Source organism: Chionomys nivalis, chromosome 13 (genome assembly GCF_950005125.1).
Source record: "Chionomys nivalis chromosome 13, mChiNiv1.1, whole genome shotgun sequence".
NCBI classification, from domain to species: Eukaryota; Metazoa; Chordata; class Mammalia; order Rodentia; family Cricetidae; genus Chionomys; species Chionomys nivalis.
This window is the reverse complement of record NC_080098.1, coordinates 62,280,006-62,297,077: the sequence shown is the minus strand read 5'-3', so window position 1 is coordinate 62,297,077 and position 17,072 is coordinate 62,280,006. Positions and strand designations below refer to the sequence as shown.

General features: G+C 45.4%; 1 protein-coding gene across 6 annotated transcripts in view; it reads left to right on the top strand.

Moving 5' to 3' along the window:
• The window catches only part of Kif13a (kinesin family member 13A), a 181,848-nt gene that overhangs the window by 103,100 nt on the left and 61,676 nt on the right, over positions 1 to 17,072 (top strand). For all 6 annotated transcript variants that reach the window (XM_057787264.1, XM_057787260.1, XM_057787263.1 and 3 more), the window contains exons 6-13: positions 285 to 465; positions 3,779 to 3,866; positions 5,770 to 5,904; positions 7,218 to 7,330; positions 12,665 to 12,776; positions 13,294 to 13,506; positions 14,318 to 14,428; positions 15,584 to 15,718. In XM_057787264.1, the coding sequence (XP_057643247.1) occupies positions 285 to 465; positions 3,779 to 3,866; positions 5,770 to 5,904; positions 7,218 to 7,330; positions 12,665 to 12,776; positions 13,294 to 13,506; positions 14,318 to 14,428; positions 15,584 to 15,718 (1,088 nt within the window). The remainder of the gene's footprint in view (positions 1 to 284; positions 466 to 3,778; positions 3,867 to 5,769; positions 5,905 to 7,217; positions 7,331 to 12,664; positions 12,777 to 13,293; positions 13,507 to 14,317; positions 14,429 to 15,583; positions 15,719 to 17,072) is intronic.

Here is a 17,072-nt window from a genome sequence, read left to right as displayed (position 1 = left end):
GGTGGAACTTTACCAGGCTTGCTCTCCAAGGGTGCATTTGTAGTGACTGCATTCCTAGATACTCATTCATACGTAATGGACAGTACCAATCTGCTGGAAATAGACCGGAGGTTCTAGTGTAAGGGAGAGAAGTGTAACAGTTGTTCAGGAGTCCAGGTTGGAAGTCAAGCTCACCTCGTTTTTTCTGTATGGCTTTTGCTATCAGGCAAGAGTACCTTGTATTACTGAAGTGTTCCGCTTGCTTTTTCTCCTGCCCTTCCATCTCTCTGCTTGCTCTTTTCCAGGCTCCGGAAAGTCCTTCTCCATGATGGGCCATGCTGAGCAGCTAGGCCTTATCCCAAGGCTCTGCTGTGCTCTGTTTAAAAGGATCTCTCTGGAGCAAAATGAGTCACAGACCTTTAAAGTCGAAGTATCATATATGGAAATTTATAATGAGAAAGTTCGGGACCTCTTGGACCCCAAGGGGTAAGTGAGTCTTTGAAGTAAAACTTGAAAATAGGAAGAAATAATGTTAAATGATCTTAAAATTAAACTCGCAAGGGTGTGTACATATTTGCATCATTGGTCACTGCTCTGATGTCAGCTCATGGACTGGAAATGGGGGACTTCCCAGAACTTTCACTGTCAGTCACATGCAGCTTCTCCTAGACGGCCGTGGAAAGTTACTCACATCGCCGTGTGAGAAATGTTTTCACTACAGGTATCATTTCTTCTCACCAGGGACAATTCATTAAAACTAAGTTATAGGAGCATTTAGTGCTTAAGAACGCTGGCTGCTCGTCCAGAGGACCCAGGTTCCAGTCCCAGCACCTGCAAGGTGGCTAGCAGTCATCTACAGTTCTGATCCCATGGGATCTGTCGCCCTTTTCTGGCATCTGTGGGTACTACACCCACATGGTGCATAGACATGCATTCGAGTTGAGTGATGTGATGCATGCTTATAACCCAGCACTGAGAGACTGAAGCAGGAGGATGGCTGCCAGTTTTAGGCTATCCTGGGCTGCATTGTGAGTTTCAGACCAGAGTAATGTAGTGAGACACTGTCTCCAAGAAACAGAAAATTGTGTCATAATGGAAAACAGCAGCTCGGAAGTAGAAATAAAATGGGCGGGGGGGAGGATTACAGCCACCCGCCTTCCCTGGTTATGTGTGGGGAGCATGCAGGATGCTCTTCAGGAGATCTTGACTGACTTGAACTCCCACCCCCATCCTAAATGATTTGGGCGATGCTGGGAACCCAGACATCTACATTTTTCAAAAGCTAAGTGATGCTAGGCTTAGTGACACACCTTTATTCCCAGCCCTGGGGAGGCAGAGGCAGACAGATCTCTGAGTTTGGAGCCAGCCCCATCTACAGAGCAAGTTTCAGGACTGCCAGGGTTACACAGAGAGACCTTGTTTTCAAAAATCTAAACAAACAAACAAAACAAAACAAAAAAACTTAAGAGTTGAAAATCAAGTAAGTTTGATTCATAAATTCATTTTTGCCAGGCAGAAGTTTGCATTGGTTTAAAAGTAACAGATAGTTGGGAAAATATAGAAAACACACATATATCTTATGAACTATAAGAAATGAAGCTGACATTTAATCATACCACTCAAAAATAACCTTAGTTAACACCTGAGTATGTCTCCCTACTGTTTCAGATCTGTACCGTGTATGGATATGATCATAAGATACATCCTCAAGTATCTTATAGATAACAGCCCAGTAACCTGAATTTCCTGTGTAACTCCATGACCACTTTCCCTGTCATTAAATACATTTTAGTTGTTTTAGCAAATGTGTCATATGTAACATTTATACTCCTGTATACTCCAATAGCCTCAAATCAAAGCAAGAATATTGGCAATAATATTATAGACATCAAAAATGTCTCCAGTCATCTGTTTGCTTGTGTTTACCTGAAAGAGTTATCGGCAGCTTATATAAAGAAACGTTTGTGAGGCATAAGTAACAAAATCAGCCTCTACCTATGCGTCATTGTCTTAGAAAATGGACCCTGACCAGTAATTCTTAATCTTCCTACATGTCCCCCTCGATTCTTACTCCTTTCCCTACTGGTCCCCAAGGCAATGCTGTTAGGAAGTTTATATTTCCCATCTCTCTCTCTCTTCTGCAGCATATATCCATGATTTTGGTGGAGATTTAACTTTGTGTAAACAACACCAATGATTTTTTTCATTCATTTTTTTGTATATGGGAAAATAATGAGATAGTTTTGACTATTGTTTAATATCTGTTGCATGATCAAACGGATTCGCCCCTTTTCTCATCACTTGCGTGGCGTCACGTGTCCTTAGTGACACACACAGCAGAGTCCATACACAGGCTTCCTGGCACATAGGTGCAGGGGTTTCTAAAGGATTCATCTGCAGATAGGACTGTGAGGTACAAGATAAGGAGACGCCTGCTTCATTAAATAGAGCACCAAGAGTATGCGGGAATTCCAGATACCAGCATAAGGGCCCTTGATAGTACGCTGGGTTTCGTCTTGCTGTTGAGTAACACTACAGAATCTGGTTGGTAAGGAGGAGCCCATTGCTGGGGTGTGTATGTGACAGTAGCTATCCTGAGGATCAAATTGGTTAGTACCTGAGCCCAGCACAATTGCTATAGTTACCTTGAGTTCTCATCCTTAAGAGTGAGATTAAAAGGGACAGCTGGAAAATGCTTCAGAAACTTTGCCAAGGCTTTCAGAAGCCCCGAGGATTCCCCACATCTGAGAGACGCCAAATATTAACTCTCTGAAAAGCGATTAAATTCCCTGTGTCGTGAAAAGGATGGCACCGACATTCAGTACAGGAAGAATCTCATTGGTCAGATAAACGTCTCAAATGGGCCCCAAATCAGAGGTAACCATCTAAAATTCTCTAGAGCCCTAAAGGGGCAGTGAGATGGTTCATGGGACTTGCTCCTGGCCCCAACTTCATAATTTGTTCCCAAGGACCCATACAGTAAAAGGGGAGAGCCCATTTCCCTCTGGCATTCATATGTGTACTGTCTCAGATACTGTCTCGGGGGGCACATATGGGGGGAACACACATACATACACATGCACACACAAAGATACAGAGGCACACACACACATGCATGCACACACACACAGAGGCACGTGTGTGTGTGCACACATGCCCACACATTAATTACAACCCCAAAATTGTCTTCAGCAGAGCCAGTTCAAATATTGGACACAATAGCTACAATTGTGTTATTATTTGACTTTCTCTATAAAATTGCCAGCGTGCAGCCAACATAAATCAGTGAAACTTGAAACAGTAAATTAGTTAAAAATATTTTATAATTGTTCAGTGTTTTCTCAAAAATTTTAACTTTAAGAGAGAAAGAAGCCATGAAACTAGGTAGGGAGGGGGGATATGGGAGGAGGTGGGGGGAAAGAATATGATCAAAATATATTGTTTGAACTTCTCAAGAGAATAATAAAAACGTTATCAAAAAGAATTTGAGATGTTCTTGATGAAGAATGTCCAGGCTTCTCTGTCTACTCACATAGGGGAGCCCAGCCTAGGTTTAACTGCTCTGACTTTTCTTGGGGTGAGAAAGAGACGTTTTAAAATAGTATCAGTATTTGAAATCAGAGTCGAACCCATTTCTCATGTGGAATGCTGCTTTGTTAGTTCGTGTAAAGTGCCTATTAGAATACCTTCTAATCACTAAAAAACCCTTTGAAATTGTAATCTGAATTTCCAAATGCTAAGAAGAAGCTTGCAAGTGTGTAAGATTCGCTCACTCTGATTCTTCTCCCTCCTACTACAGGAGTAGGCAATCTCTTAAAGTCCGAGAGCATAAGGTTCTGGGGCCGTATGTAGATGGTCTGTCACAGCTGGCTGTCACCAGCTTTGAGGTAAGAGTCCTTTTTAAAAAATGTCCTTAAAGCCAGGTGGTGGTGGTACACACCTTTAATCTCAGCACTCGGGAGGCAAAGGCAGGCAGATCTCTGTGAGTTCAAGACCAGCCTGGTCCACAGAGCTAGTTCCAGAACAGACTCCAGTATTACACAGAGAAACCCTGTCTCGAAAAACCAAAAGAAAAGAAAAATCATTAAAGAAAGGCAGTAAGTCAGAATAGGTGATGCTGAGGCTGTTTCCATAGGGATATGTGATGGCATACTGATGCCCTTCGCAGCCTCAGGCATACAGACAGCACACCCGGGGGGGAAATGTCCTTCAGGCACACTTCTGGCTGCCTCCTTGTGAAGGGCTCACAGTGAGGCCAAAACATCCAGTGATCTCAAGTTGCTGAGTGTTTCCGTCTTGCCTCTGTTGAGCCTTCTCCCCGAGGTGCTCAGTGGCATCCTTCTGAACAAATCTGGTAGTCTGTGCGGTATGTGGTAGTGACTCATCCCCTTCTAGGCACAGGCCTTGCTTTGATTTCTAATGCTCTTTACTCTCCTGTCGCCTGTGTTTCTGGATCACTCCATTATCCCAGGATTGATCTATATTCCTCCCAGCCCTTGACTTTTATACCCAGACATAATGTGCTGCTGTTATTTCTGTAGTCATTACCCTGGAAGTCTCGTGGCGCAGATTTCTAGCTCTTTTGCTAAAGAATGCTCATGAATGAGAAAAGGAATAAATGAACAAACCTCTATATTTGCTTCTGATATATAAGAGATGTAGGAGACCCATTATCATCTGAGACTTGGTGAAGCTAAAGTGAAGATAAGGTTCAGCATCCAGCTATTTAAGCAAAAGCATTGTACTTCTCAAGTTATATTTGTACTTATTCATCACTTTAAATGCACTGAGATTTAACAGCCTGGTTCCAAGGTGTCCAGACAGCACTTTGACTAAGTCGTTTCCTGGCTCACGGCAATGGAGCTCAGTCCCTGTTATCTTGTCACTTGTTCCTGACAGCCGGGAATCTGGTTACAGGGAATCCCAGATGACCTCCATGAGCTTCAGCATCTTGGTGTGTGGGGAGTTTCTTTCATAGCACTCATTCAGCAAATGTTTTCTAAGAGCTCATGGCCTCCAGGTGTGTACTAGGAGGTTACAAATATACCAGAGAAAGTTGCTTGCATCTGGAAATATCTCTCCCGACTTCCAGTTCCTGAATAACCACTCTGAGGCACTAATATTAATTATACTCTGTCCTATTAGCTCAGGTTTATTATTAACTAGCTCTTATAACTTAAATTAACCTGTTTCTATTATTCTATATTTTACCACGAGGTGGCTTGCTACCTCACATCTTGCTTCTCCAGTGACTGCTGGAGTCTCCCTGACTCTGCCTTCTTTTTCCCTTCTTTGCTTAGATTTCCCATCTGGCTCTATACTGTCAGGCTATTGGCCAAATCAGCTTCTTTATTAACCAATGGTAATAAAACGTTCACAGCATACAGAGGGGCATCCCACATCAGTTCCCTGCTCTTTATAGAGCCACAGTTGTCAGCAGAGTGAGACAGATAATGGGACAGACAGCCATACCAGGGAGACAGTGCCAGGAGAGTTGGAATTAAATGAGTTGGCTACTGTTCTTAAGCATGTGAAGTGCTCAGTAAGTGTCCCCTCTTCTGGGAATGTATGAAGGAGCCAATGGGATGTTGACAGGGCAAGAAGAGACCTCGGGCAGAGAAAGGAAGGCTCTGTGTGGGGAGGAGGTTCAAGCCGTGCTGTATGGGAAAGAGGCTAGGCCTGTTTCTGTGGAAGGGTATGGCCAAGGCATGGGACCATACTGAACACACCCCTGGGTGCTGGGTGCACCTCTTTCTTATCTCACAGTGTTTTCTTGGTCTTTGCCTTTAGGACATTGAGTCACTGATGTCTGAGGGAAATAAGTCTCGAACGGTAGCTGCAACCAACATGAATGAGGAGAGCAGCCGCTCCCATGCTGTGTTCAACATCATCATCACACAGACGCTGTATGACCTGCAGTCTGGGGTGAGAGGCAAGGTGGAACCTCTGGAGGTTGGGGAGCTCAGGGTGGAAACGGGAAGTGTTCATGGTTGGATCCAGAGACTGAGAGCTGTGTGCTGTCGCCCTGCCATTTGTGCCGCTTAAATCACCAGGTCGTTAGGCCTTCCTTTTTACACTGGCATTTTTTAATTGGATTTTTCAGGGCTGGGGATATAGTACAGTTAGTAGAGTATGCATGAAGCCCTGGGTTCAGTTCTTTAGTGCTGCACAAAGCCTAGAAGCAGAAAGATCAGAAGTTCAAAGCCATCCTCTACTTCTTGAGACTCTGTCTGAAAAAAAAAATGGATTTTGTATGTAAACATCCTAACTACCCTGATGATTTCACTGTACAACTTTTTTAAATTTTTATATTATGTGAATTGGTGTTTTGCCTGCATATATAGTTACGTGAGGGTGTCAGATCTTTGAGTTACAGACAGTTGTTAGCTGCCATGTGGGTGCTGGGAATTGAACCTGGATCCTCTGGAAGAGCAGTCAGTGCTCTTAACCATTGAGCTATCTCTCCAGCCCCCTACTGTACAATTTTTAATTATGTCTTCTTTCTTACTAAAATTTCCCTAAAAGCAATCAGTTTACTTCATGGCTACTGTGGGATATTACGAAAGAAACTACAACATTCTATCTAAAACCCACATCTCAGAAAGGTAGAATTTGACCCAAAATGCCAAGGAGCTTCATCTGCTGGTGTTTCCTTCAAGGTGCATAAATTCTCTAACTTGCCACTGTCCTGGAGGAAGTCTGGACTTCTGGCTGCCCTGGAGGTTCTGTTAACTGCCCTGGGTATTCAAACCCTTTTTCCCCAGCTGCAGAGCAGAACGTTAGATTTCTACACCATTTTCAATTTTGACTTAGGTGCTCAGGGGATGACTTAGTGAGTAAAGCCCCAGCCACACAAACACGGGGGACAGAGTTTGGATCCCCGTAACCCACATCAAGTCCTACGTGGTGGTGCACATCTGTAATCCCAGCACTCCTATATTGAAATCAGAGAAAGCAGAGATGGAAGAATCCCAGAAGCCTGTGGACCAGCTAGCCTGGACCATCGCAGCTAACAAAGGAGATCCTGCCTCAGCGAGGCGGAACACAGGTGTACCATACATACATGCAAAGTAAAAAGACTTAAAATTGGCTTTTCTAGGAAGTGATTCCCTGAGTGACACACCTACAATTCATAGCCTGAGTACTTCATGGTGTTGTGGATCACAGTGTTGATAAATACGTCAATACTCATGTGGCTTTCCTTCATGTCTGCTGATTCTCTTATTCCCTGCCATTAGAACTCGGGGGAGAAAGTCAGTAAGGTGAGCCTGGTCGACCTGGCGGGGAGCGAGAGAGTGTCGAAGACGGGAGCTGCGGGTGAGCGCCTGAAAGAAGGCAGCAACATTAACAAGTAAGGTGACTGGAACGGCGTGGGTGACTTCAGTCTGTTTGCTTTGAGTTTGGAGGATTCACTGCATTGTGAGGACCCAGTGGTTCTTAGACAGAGTGGCTTAGCCTGAGGGAGACTGCCGTTGTTCCAGTGCGTGACGTGTATTGAAGTCAAGTCACGTGGTATAGCCCAGCCACACCCCTGCCAAGTGGTACAATGCCTGTGCATATCATCACGTGGACAGCTGGCCCTCAGCTCAGGGTGGCTGTAGTAACAGTTACTTTTATTGTCACTTTGATTGTAACTAAGGTGACTGATGGGAGGGAACAGCATATGTGGGCTCACAGTGAAAAGCCCATCGTGGCGGAAAGCATGGGGACAGGAGTTGTTCCCTGGCTGTGGCTATGGGACCTGGCTCTCTATGGGATGGGTGGATCAGGAGGAGTGGACGAGAGGCAGAATGCTGCCATAAATCTCTAGAGGTTCACCTCCTAAAGGGTCACCCAGCACCACCAGCTGGGGATAAAACGTTCAACCACCCTCAAACCCAAATAGTGGCTGAACTTAGGATTTTCCAGGTTTTCTAGAACAACACAGTCTGACTTTGTACCTCCAGGCTGAGGTAGATTGATGACAAGCCACAGCTCTCTGGACAGACATATCCAACACTCGACAGTGTGCTGGGTTGCTAAGCTGGGATGCCGGTTAGGGCAGGTGTGTTAACTGAATTCTTGACTCTGTGTGTCTGACTGAGGATAGCTTTATCTAAAGCTAACCCCATTTAATTCAGGGAGCACGTGCAATACAGTCTTGGGTAAACTTCAAGCCATAGTGGTATCGGACAGACTGTATCACAGAAAACCCTACCTGAAATTCCTTTGTAAAGCTGATGCTGTTTATGTATGAGGATGTAGATGAGTCTGATGGTTATTGAGTAAATACCACCCTGGAGTCTCCATATGTGTGGTGTGTGTGTGTGTGTGTGTGTGTGTGTGTGTGTGTGTGTGTGTGTTGCTTTGCAAAGTCTGAGAGAGCATAGTGATAGAAGACAGGGAGGAACTTGGGAAGGAAGGACTCAGTCTACAGGATCCCACTGGCTCATGCCATGAGAAGGCATGCAGGGGGAAGTCTTCTCCAAATTGACAGGGAAGAGGTTTTATATCCAGAATTATGTTCAAGGGCCAGGCTGCCCAGGGTTCATCCTGCATTCACTATGTAGTAGATATGTGTATCATGGCCAAATGCCTTAGCTACTCTGCCTCATTTTCCTTGTCTTAAAAGGGGAGGCTGAATAATAAAGTAATTGTAGCTGCTTCCTCGGACTGTCAAAGAGTAAACGCCATCGTGTATTTAGAACAATGCCTGGTGTGTGGTTTGTACTGAATAAATACTCATTACATCAGTGCTGTTTTCTAATTAGCATAATTGCTATTATTATTCTAAGTTCTACAGAAAATAGTATGTATCTGGTCTCTCTTCCTGCTGATGAGCTATAATTTGAGGTCTTGTCCTGAACAGAACATGACAGGCAGAAACGTGTTCAGGAGCGTGTTCCTGCAGCTTCACACTTTAGCGTCACACTGGCACTGAAAGTGAGAAAAGCGAGATCAACACGGCTGCACACACTGGGATAGTCTCCCCATCCTAGGGGGTTCACCTCCCCGTCATCCTGTCTATGCCTCTGAGAAGGAGGGGCTTTGATGTGTTTCATGACAAGGGATTGCAGGAGGCCAGGATGGCCCTGCAGCTCCTCTTCCTAAGAGCCCAGAGAAGGGTGGGAAAACAGAGAAAGGAATAGGGTGATGTGTGTGTCTGTGTGTGTCTGTGTAGGTGACCTGGACGGGCCCCCAGCAGAGGGTCCCCTGTAGTTGATATTATGGGCAGTTGTGAGCCACCATGTGTGTGCTAGGAATTCAGCCCAGCAGCCAGTGTCTTGACCTCTGAGCCATCTCTTAGCCCTAACCCACTGCCACCATTATAAGATGGGTTTTGTGTCTTCATTTGGCTGATGAGCAAACCCAGGCAGACAGTAGTCAAGTAGTTAACCTGAGGTCACTGACCCCTAGATGTGGTTCCTGGGGTTGGCTGTGGGAACGCTCCAGAGCTGTCTGTTGTTACCTAGAAGAGGCTGATTCTTGGCTTCTAGCATGGATACAAATGATGCCCCTTCATATTTAGATACTACACTATTTAGAAGTCCTGACTGGGTTGAACTGGATTACTCTGGGGCCACGTGGCAACATAGTCTAGATCCCTTTGCAACTTTTGAATTATGACCTAGGAGTTCTCTTAGCAGCCTACTCTTTCCCTGACTTACCCATCAAGGTCCCTGACCATTAGAGCATGTGGGTCTTCCTGCCGCTTTGTGGGGTGGGGCCTCCCTTTTCAGTGTTCTCTGTAACTTTCAGAGTGCAGGGCTCAGAACTGGTCATTTTGTGTCTGTTGATACAGCAGGGAGCTTAAAGACTTGTAACCTGATGTTGTTTACCTAAATGAAATGTTGTCATCTAAATGAAAGCCCATCAGACATGAATCATGCATGGACTCTGTGGCCATCCTGGCAGTGGATGCTGGGAGTGCAGAAGGACTTGAAACACCATGATAGTCAGAATAATACCAAATCGCTGTACACTGTGAATTCCAAAACCCATGTGTGTGTTACAAGGCAAAGGGGTTTTGCAGGTGTGATTAGGGTTGGGTCTTTGAGAAGTAGGGATTATCCAGGCTGGTCCTATGTGTCCAGGGCTCCTTACACATGAAAGAGGAATGCAAACAAGTGAGCTTGAGACCAGCAAGGGGTAGGAGAAGGGACTGTGAGTCAGGAATGAGGGTGGGCTATGGAAGGAAGGAGAAAATGGAGGCTCCCTCGGAATGCAGACCCACCAACCCCTTGGCTTTAGTTCGGTAGTCCGCAGTCTGGGTTTCTGACCTCCAAAGCTGTAATGCCATGTACGTTTATATCATGACATCTATGGTAATATGTGACAGCAGGATGGTGACCCTTGAGGGAGCCTCTGGGTTAGGAGAGAAAGACTAAGCCAAATCAAGATCACCCCGCTCTTATGATTTAGCCTCCAGACTATTACTCTAGATTGTTTCTACATGATCATCTTTTACTCATATCCTGGATGTTTTCATATTTATTATGGAGACTGTCCAAGATCCCCCCAGGGGTCCTGTAGTGTGTATGTAACAAATACACAATTCTCAAAGACTCCATTCCAAGACACACGTGCACTCCAGGATCTCAGATACAAACGTGAGGACACATTTTAGCACTTGCGTAGTGATGAGACGCTGGCTAGAACACAGGCTGGGTAAGGTGTAGCCCTGGCCTTATGAGGTAGCGTGGGAATAGCTTTGGAGCTGTTGTGTTGGGAGGTAGATTGTCACGGAAACATGTGAAGAACAGTGAGAAGCCAGCAGAGGCCAGTGAAAACTGGTGGTGGGGCCAAAATGGGTCTCCCCGAGAAGACCCCGCAATTCCCTGGTTATTCAGACTGGCTCTGTGACCTTCCCTCAGTTTCCCCCTCTGTAAATTTGGCTACAGAAGCTGTCAGTCAGATATACATACTGTGAACATTCAGCCAGCGGTTTTTCCTAAGGTGCTTATGACAGTGGCTGGCCCACAAGAAGCCGAGCGTGTGCTAACAATGTTTAATACGATGAAACTGTTCATAGTCCCACAAATGGCTTTCTAAGCTTCATGATCAGTGACTAGCTGGATGCTAACGCTAAAGAAATCGCTGATGTGCTTCCTGAATGCGCTCTCAGCCTCTCACCCGGCTTCTTCATGCGCAGCATTAATAATCCTCTTAAGCAGGCCTGTCAGCAGCTTCACGGGGACATCAGTGTCTGCTAATGGGCTGCAGATTCAGGGGTTTCACCTCTCCCAAAGCTCCTAAGTGCTTTAAAGTGCAGTGTGTGGCGCTCCTTTTGTTTGAGGAATGAAGGCACCAAGGCACCAGGTGGCAGCACTGCCCAGGAATGAGAGAAATGTAGTTCATCTGTACACATTCTTCCCAGGGTGCCAGGGTGAGAAGTTGTCCATCAGAATGCCAGGCTGCAACTCCACCTGTCCAGCGAAAGTGGGACGGTGGAGCCATTTCCCTGCCACTGGGCTCTGGCTGCCTCAGTTTCTCTACGAACTGATTGAGTTCATGAAGCGCCCTTCCTAAGGCTTCCCCACAGACTCCTACCATGGTTTCCTCACATTCTCAACCTTGACTACTCCCTAGGTGGCAATAGTGGCCCCTCTCGGCATACATCATGTGCAACATGCCTGGATTGGTCCCCAATTCTGCAAAACTATATAATAATAATAATAATAATAATAATAATAATAATAATAATAAAATCTTCATTTTTTCCCTCTTGGATACTTTACCTGGCTCATGTTCATTTTCTTATGGGAGGGCCGAGCCACAGGCCAGCTTGTATCAGATGGCCAGGAAAGCTTGTCAAGTACAGGTGGCTGAGTCCTGCTGGAGTCTGTCCTTCTGTGGGGTGAGGTGGGGCCTGAGAGTCTGCATTTCTGACAAGTTTCCAAAGATGGTGATGACCGAGGTCCCAGGACTGTGCTTTGTTAATGATGAGTCTAGACAGCTCATCATGGTGTCCAAGAATGCAGACATCCTTGGGTATTGTCAGCTGCAAGGTCTCGAAATTGTGTGTGTGTGTGTGTGTGTGTGTGTGTGTGTGTGTGAGAGAGAGAGAGAGAGAGAGAGAGAGAGAGAAAGGGAGAGAGCTGTGTTGTGTGCATACGTGTGTGTGTGTTTGTGCATGTGCAAGAGAGAGAGAAAAGAAGAGAGAGAGAGAGAGAGAGAGAGACCCTGAGAGACCTTTGATGCAGTAGTTCTGCAGAGGCTTCTGCGATTTCTTTAAAAGCCCTCGAGTTTTACCCATGCTCCTCTGAGTAAGTGAGGCCTGGTGCTGTGCTCTGCTTGCACAGGTCTTAGCTCTTGAGAAGCTGTGGTGACCCTGTGCTGAATCCCGTCCCCAGCTTTAAACACTAAGTTGCAGTGAGTGTCTGCAAGAGCAGAGGCCTGAATGGTCCAGAGTTGACCTAAAGCTTAAGTAATCCAGTACTTTCTAGTATGATTTTATAATTGCATGTTTAAAATGTACGTTTTATAAAGTCTGCAGTTAAGCATACTATTTTCTTATAGAAATTCTAAATTAATTATTTTATGTTAATAGGTTACCTTTTTCTTTGTTTTGGGCTTCTGGGAAAATTATTGCAGACATCGCTGTCGACTTGCTCGCTCTGCGTATTTTATTCTCGTTTTCTAGAAAGATTGCTATTGTATGAAAACAAGCTCGCCACAAAGCTTAGTTTCCTCCTTTTTGTGGCAGATCGCTGACAACCTTGGGATTGGTTATATCATCACTTGCCGACCAGGCCGCTGGCAAAGGCAAAAACAAATTCGTGCCTTATCGAGATTCCGTTCTCACTTGGCTTCTTAAGGTACGTTGTTGACTTGGGGTCGTTTTTGTCTAAACCTTGCTGTTTCGGACGTGAAACTGTGAAAGGAGCGTGCAGAGCTACTGAAGCACACACAGCACCGTCACCCTAGTTCTTAGTGACACGCCAAGAACGTGATTTTGTAGGGAGGGCTCACCAGATAAGATCATTTGCTTGAGTACGCATGAGAGCCCGAGTTCAAATCCCCAGCACGGAGAAGTGACAGAGAAAGACATCGACATCTTTTTCTTTTATCTTCATGCTCATGCCCATGCACACACACATGTACACACGTGCTACACAACAGCATACATACACAAACTAACACTACTTATTGTTTTTATTCTATTATAGTGACATTTGTCAGGTACTGTTGATTGTTATTTTAGACAGGCCATGTTTCATCTTATAAAATTATGTGAAAAATACACATTTTCACGTTGCATTTTGTTTTACACCAAGAACAAAGTCACGTGTGGGTATTTCCTCTTTGGTCACATCTATCTGAAATCCTTTACAGGACAACTTAGGAGGGAACAGCCAGACCTCCATGATAGCCACCATCAGCCCGGCAGCAGACAATTACGAGGAGACACTGTCCACACTGAGATACGCAGACCGAGCCAAGAGGATCGTGAACCACGCTGTAGTGAATGAGGACCCCAATGCTAAAGTCATCCGGGAACTGCGAGAGGAAGTGGAGAAACTGAGAGAGCAGCTCTCACAGGCTGAGGTAACGTCAGTCTGCCGTGCCCAGTTCCTGAAGTCCCCTGACTGGGGTGTCTGGTGGCTGAGGGCTGTGTGGTTCACCCTTTCAGTGTGTGCAGGCATCTGCTCTGGGCTGAGAAGCATTGTGAAGAACCGTTTTCCGGCAAGAAAGGAAGTGAGGTCATTCCTGTCACTACTTAATTGTTTGCTTCAGCCCTTCACTTGGCCCTTGAACTTCCAATGGGAAATCCTAAGAACAGTGTGTGTGTTTAATTGATGCTATAGATTGTTTCCGTGAGACTTTCATAGATGTTGGGTCTCCTTTCCTTAGTCTTGGAGCCTGGGTCTTGTTGATGGGCACCAGTCTGCATATGGTCCTAACTGGCTACTGTAGCTACGGGATATTTATGGATGACATTATTGATTTCTGTCTTACTGACAGATAAATCTGCTTAAATAACCTTTTTCCTACTTAGATATTTCAGAGATAAACTTTAGCTTTTTTTTTTCAGTCTTTTTGTTTAAAGAGAAACACGATGTCCTCTTCCGTTTACTTTGATTAGCAGGATTCCAAGGCCCACGCTGACAGTGCGTGACTTAATTGTTTCTGAAGTCTATTAATACTTGCTGAGGGAGAGCATATGGCTGCTGAGATGTAGCCCATAGCTGTGTAGAACATGCATATAGCTGCATGGAAAATGCATAGAGCTGCACACAGAATGTGCAGGGCCCTGTGTTCAAACTCCAATACCACAGGCAAGGGTACCATTCTATATGTACTGTATATAATGTTGGAAAGATTTTGAAAGGTGATGTCTCTGGTCTTGTTTTTAAAGGCCATGAAGGCCCCCGAGCTGAAGGAGAAGCTCGAAGAATCTGAGAAACTGATAAAGGAGCTAACAGTGACATGGGAAGAGAAGCTGAGGAAAACGGAAGAGATTGCACAGGTGGGCTGATAAATTAGCCTGAAACACTAAGGCCTCCTTCCCCCTGGTGCCCACTGGTCAGACGCCTGCCTCCTCCAAAACCATCCAGGGCCTCGTTCTCTCTGCCGAGCTCATTTTAAAGCCCCAACTTGACATCTTCCACCAGTCTGCATATGGTCCTGTGCTGCTGGAATACTCTGTTGAATAAGCAAGACTGGGGGTGGGGTGTCATTTCTGTTCCTCATGTGATCTAAGGTCCACATTGTGATTCTGTGTTTTTCTTTAGATCTCTTGGCAGAGTAGGGCATTCAGAAACTCTGATTGGCAGAAAGTTGAAAGACATACAACACAATAGGTTTTCACCATTTGACTCTGTGTACTTCTTAGAAGATTCTATATGAACATTTAGTAGCATAGACCGTGTAAGACCGTGCAACAAAGGGTAATACAGCAGGAGCGTGTGTTTGGGGTCACTCCACACTGCATTGCATGGGCATTTTAGTTCCACTAACACTGTCTCACTGAAACACTACCACGTGTTTTCATGAAAAAAGGACTTTATTGTCTTAGCTCTTGTGTTCCCAGCCATAGATCAGTACCCACCACGCTCTAAACTATCGTTAAGTCTTACATGAACAGGTGGACTCAAAGCCAGTGACGACAGGGTCTCTACCTGTTCTTCCAGCTCCTACAGCTTCCCTCATTTGCTAGGAGTTCTTGGCTCCTGAAATTATCCTCTCTGCCCAGAATCTGGATCTGCTTTCCTGTGACCACTCCTCAAGAAACTGCTCTTGCTTCTTGCTATGAAAATTCATCTAATGCTCCAAGAATTGTCCCACACATATTCTACCCCCATCCTGTTCTCTAAACCCATCCATGCTGTCCCTCCTGGGAAGGCATGCAGCCCTCCGCAGCCCTCCATGGCACACCGCTATTCTTGCACATTCTAGTTATGCGGGCTTGTCCTTTTCCCCAGACACTGTGTGTGATTCATGCTGGGTGCCCTATGACAGTGTCATGTCCTACACTGTAGGCACTTAGCAAACTTAGTCGAGCTGAGTAGAATGTGTCACCTCTTTGGCACTGTCCCCAGAAATGGTGACTTATTTTTTCCATGGATGCATCTTGTGAATCGAACAACAGAGTGTCTCTGCTTTTGTCTGTTTCCATGACCAGGAGAGACAGCGGCAGCTGGAGAGCATGGGCATCTCCCTGGAGACCTCCGGGATCAAGGTGGGGGATGACAAGTGCTACCTTGTCAACCTGAACGCAGACCCCGCCCTCAACGAGCTTCTGGTTTACTATTTAAAGGTGAGTCTGTCTGATCAGCAGACCCCTGCCATCCCGCATCATCCCAGCAGAACCCGGATGCCTGGTCTCGTGCTTTTGCTTTTTGTACCCAGCTTCACCCTGAGTAGAAAGACCATGGACAGTGCAATCCCACATTACTGATCACTGAAAATAACTTTTTGTTTGTTTGTTTGTTTTTTCGAGACAGGGTTTCTCTGTGGTTTTGGAGCCTGTCCTGGAACTAGCTCTTGTAGACCAGGCTGGTCTCGAACTCACAGAGATCCACCTGCCTCTGCCTCCCGAGTGCTGGGATTAAAGGCGTGCGCCACCACTGCCCAGCTTCCTAAAGTAGTTTTTAAAAATTATTTATTTCTTTATTTTATGTGCATTGGTGCTTTGCCTACAAGTACATTTGTGTGAGGGTGCCAGAACCCCTGGAACTGGAGTTACAGACAGTTGTGAGCTGCAATGTGGGTGCTGGAAATTGAACCCAGGTCATCTGGAAGAGCAGTCAGCGCTCTTAACCTCTGAGCTACCCCTCTAGTCCCCTAAAGTATTTGGACCTCATGAGTCTCCTGAAATGTCAGAGAGAGGTCAAGGGTTTTTTGGCTACATTTGTAGAACTATTGGCCAATTTTATTAAGCAAGAAATGGGGCATCAGAGCCAGGTGTGGTAGCACATGCCTATAATCTCAGTATGTGCGAGGCGTAGGCCAGAAGGATTGGGAGTTTAAGCTCAATCTCCACTACATAACAAGTTCAAGACCACACTGGGATATATGGGACTCTATCCCGAAGGGAAGGGAAGAGATGGAGAGATAGTTGAAATAGGACACTTGATTGCATTCGTGCAAGATGACAAAGGGAATTCAGTTGCCCATCAAAACACGTTTAACTATAACATACACAGAGAGAGTGTGCATGTTATGGTAGTTTATTTATATGCCAGAAGAGAGCATTGGGTCCCATTATAGATGTTTGTGAGCTACCATGTGGTTTCTGGGAATTGAACTCAAAACCTCTGGAAGAGCAGCTAGTGCTCTTAGCAGCTGAGCCATCTCTCCAGCCCCCTGTTACGGTAGTTGAATATTAAAATGATGGTCAAGGATTGGGTACCTGGAGTCTTCTTAAATTTATTTGACTTGTTTTTAATTTATGAGTATATATGTATGCCTGCTTGTCTCTGTGTGTACAACATGCATGTAGTGCCCACAGAGGCCAGAAGAGGATATCAGGTCCCCAGAACTGGAGTCACGGGTAGTTGTAAGCCACCATATGGGTTCTGGGAACCAAAGCCACATCTTCTTCAAGAACACCTTGGTAAGGATTTTGATCCCCTGGGAGTATATAATATGCAGTGGAGAATGAACTAGAA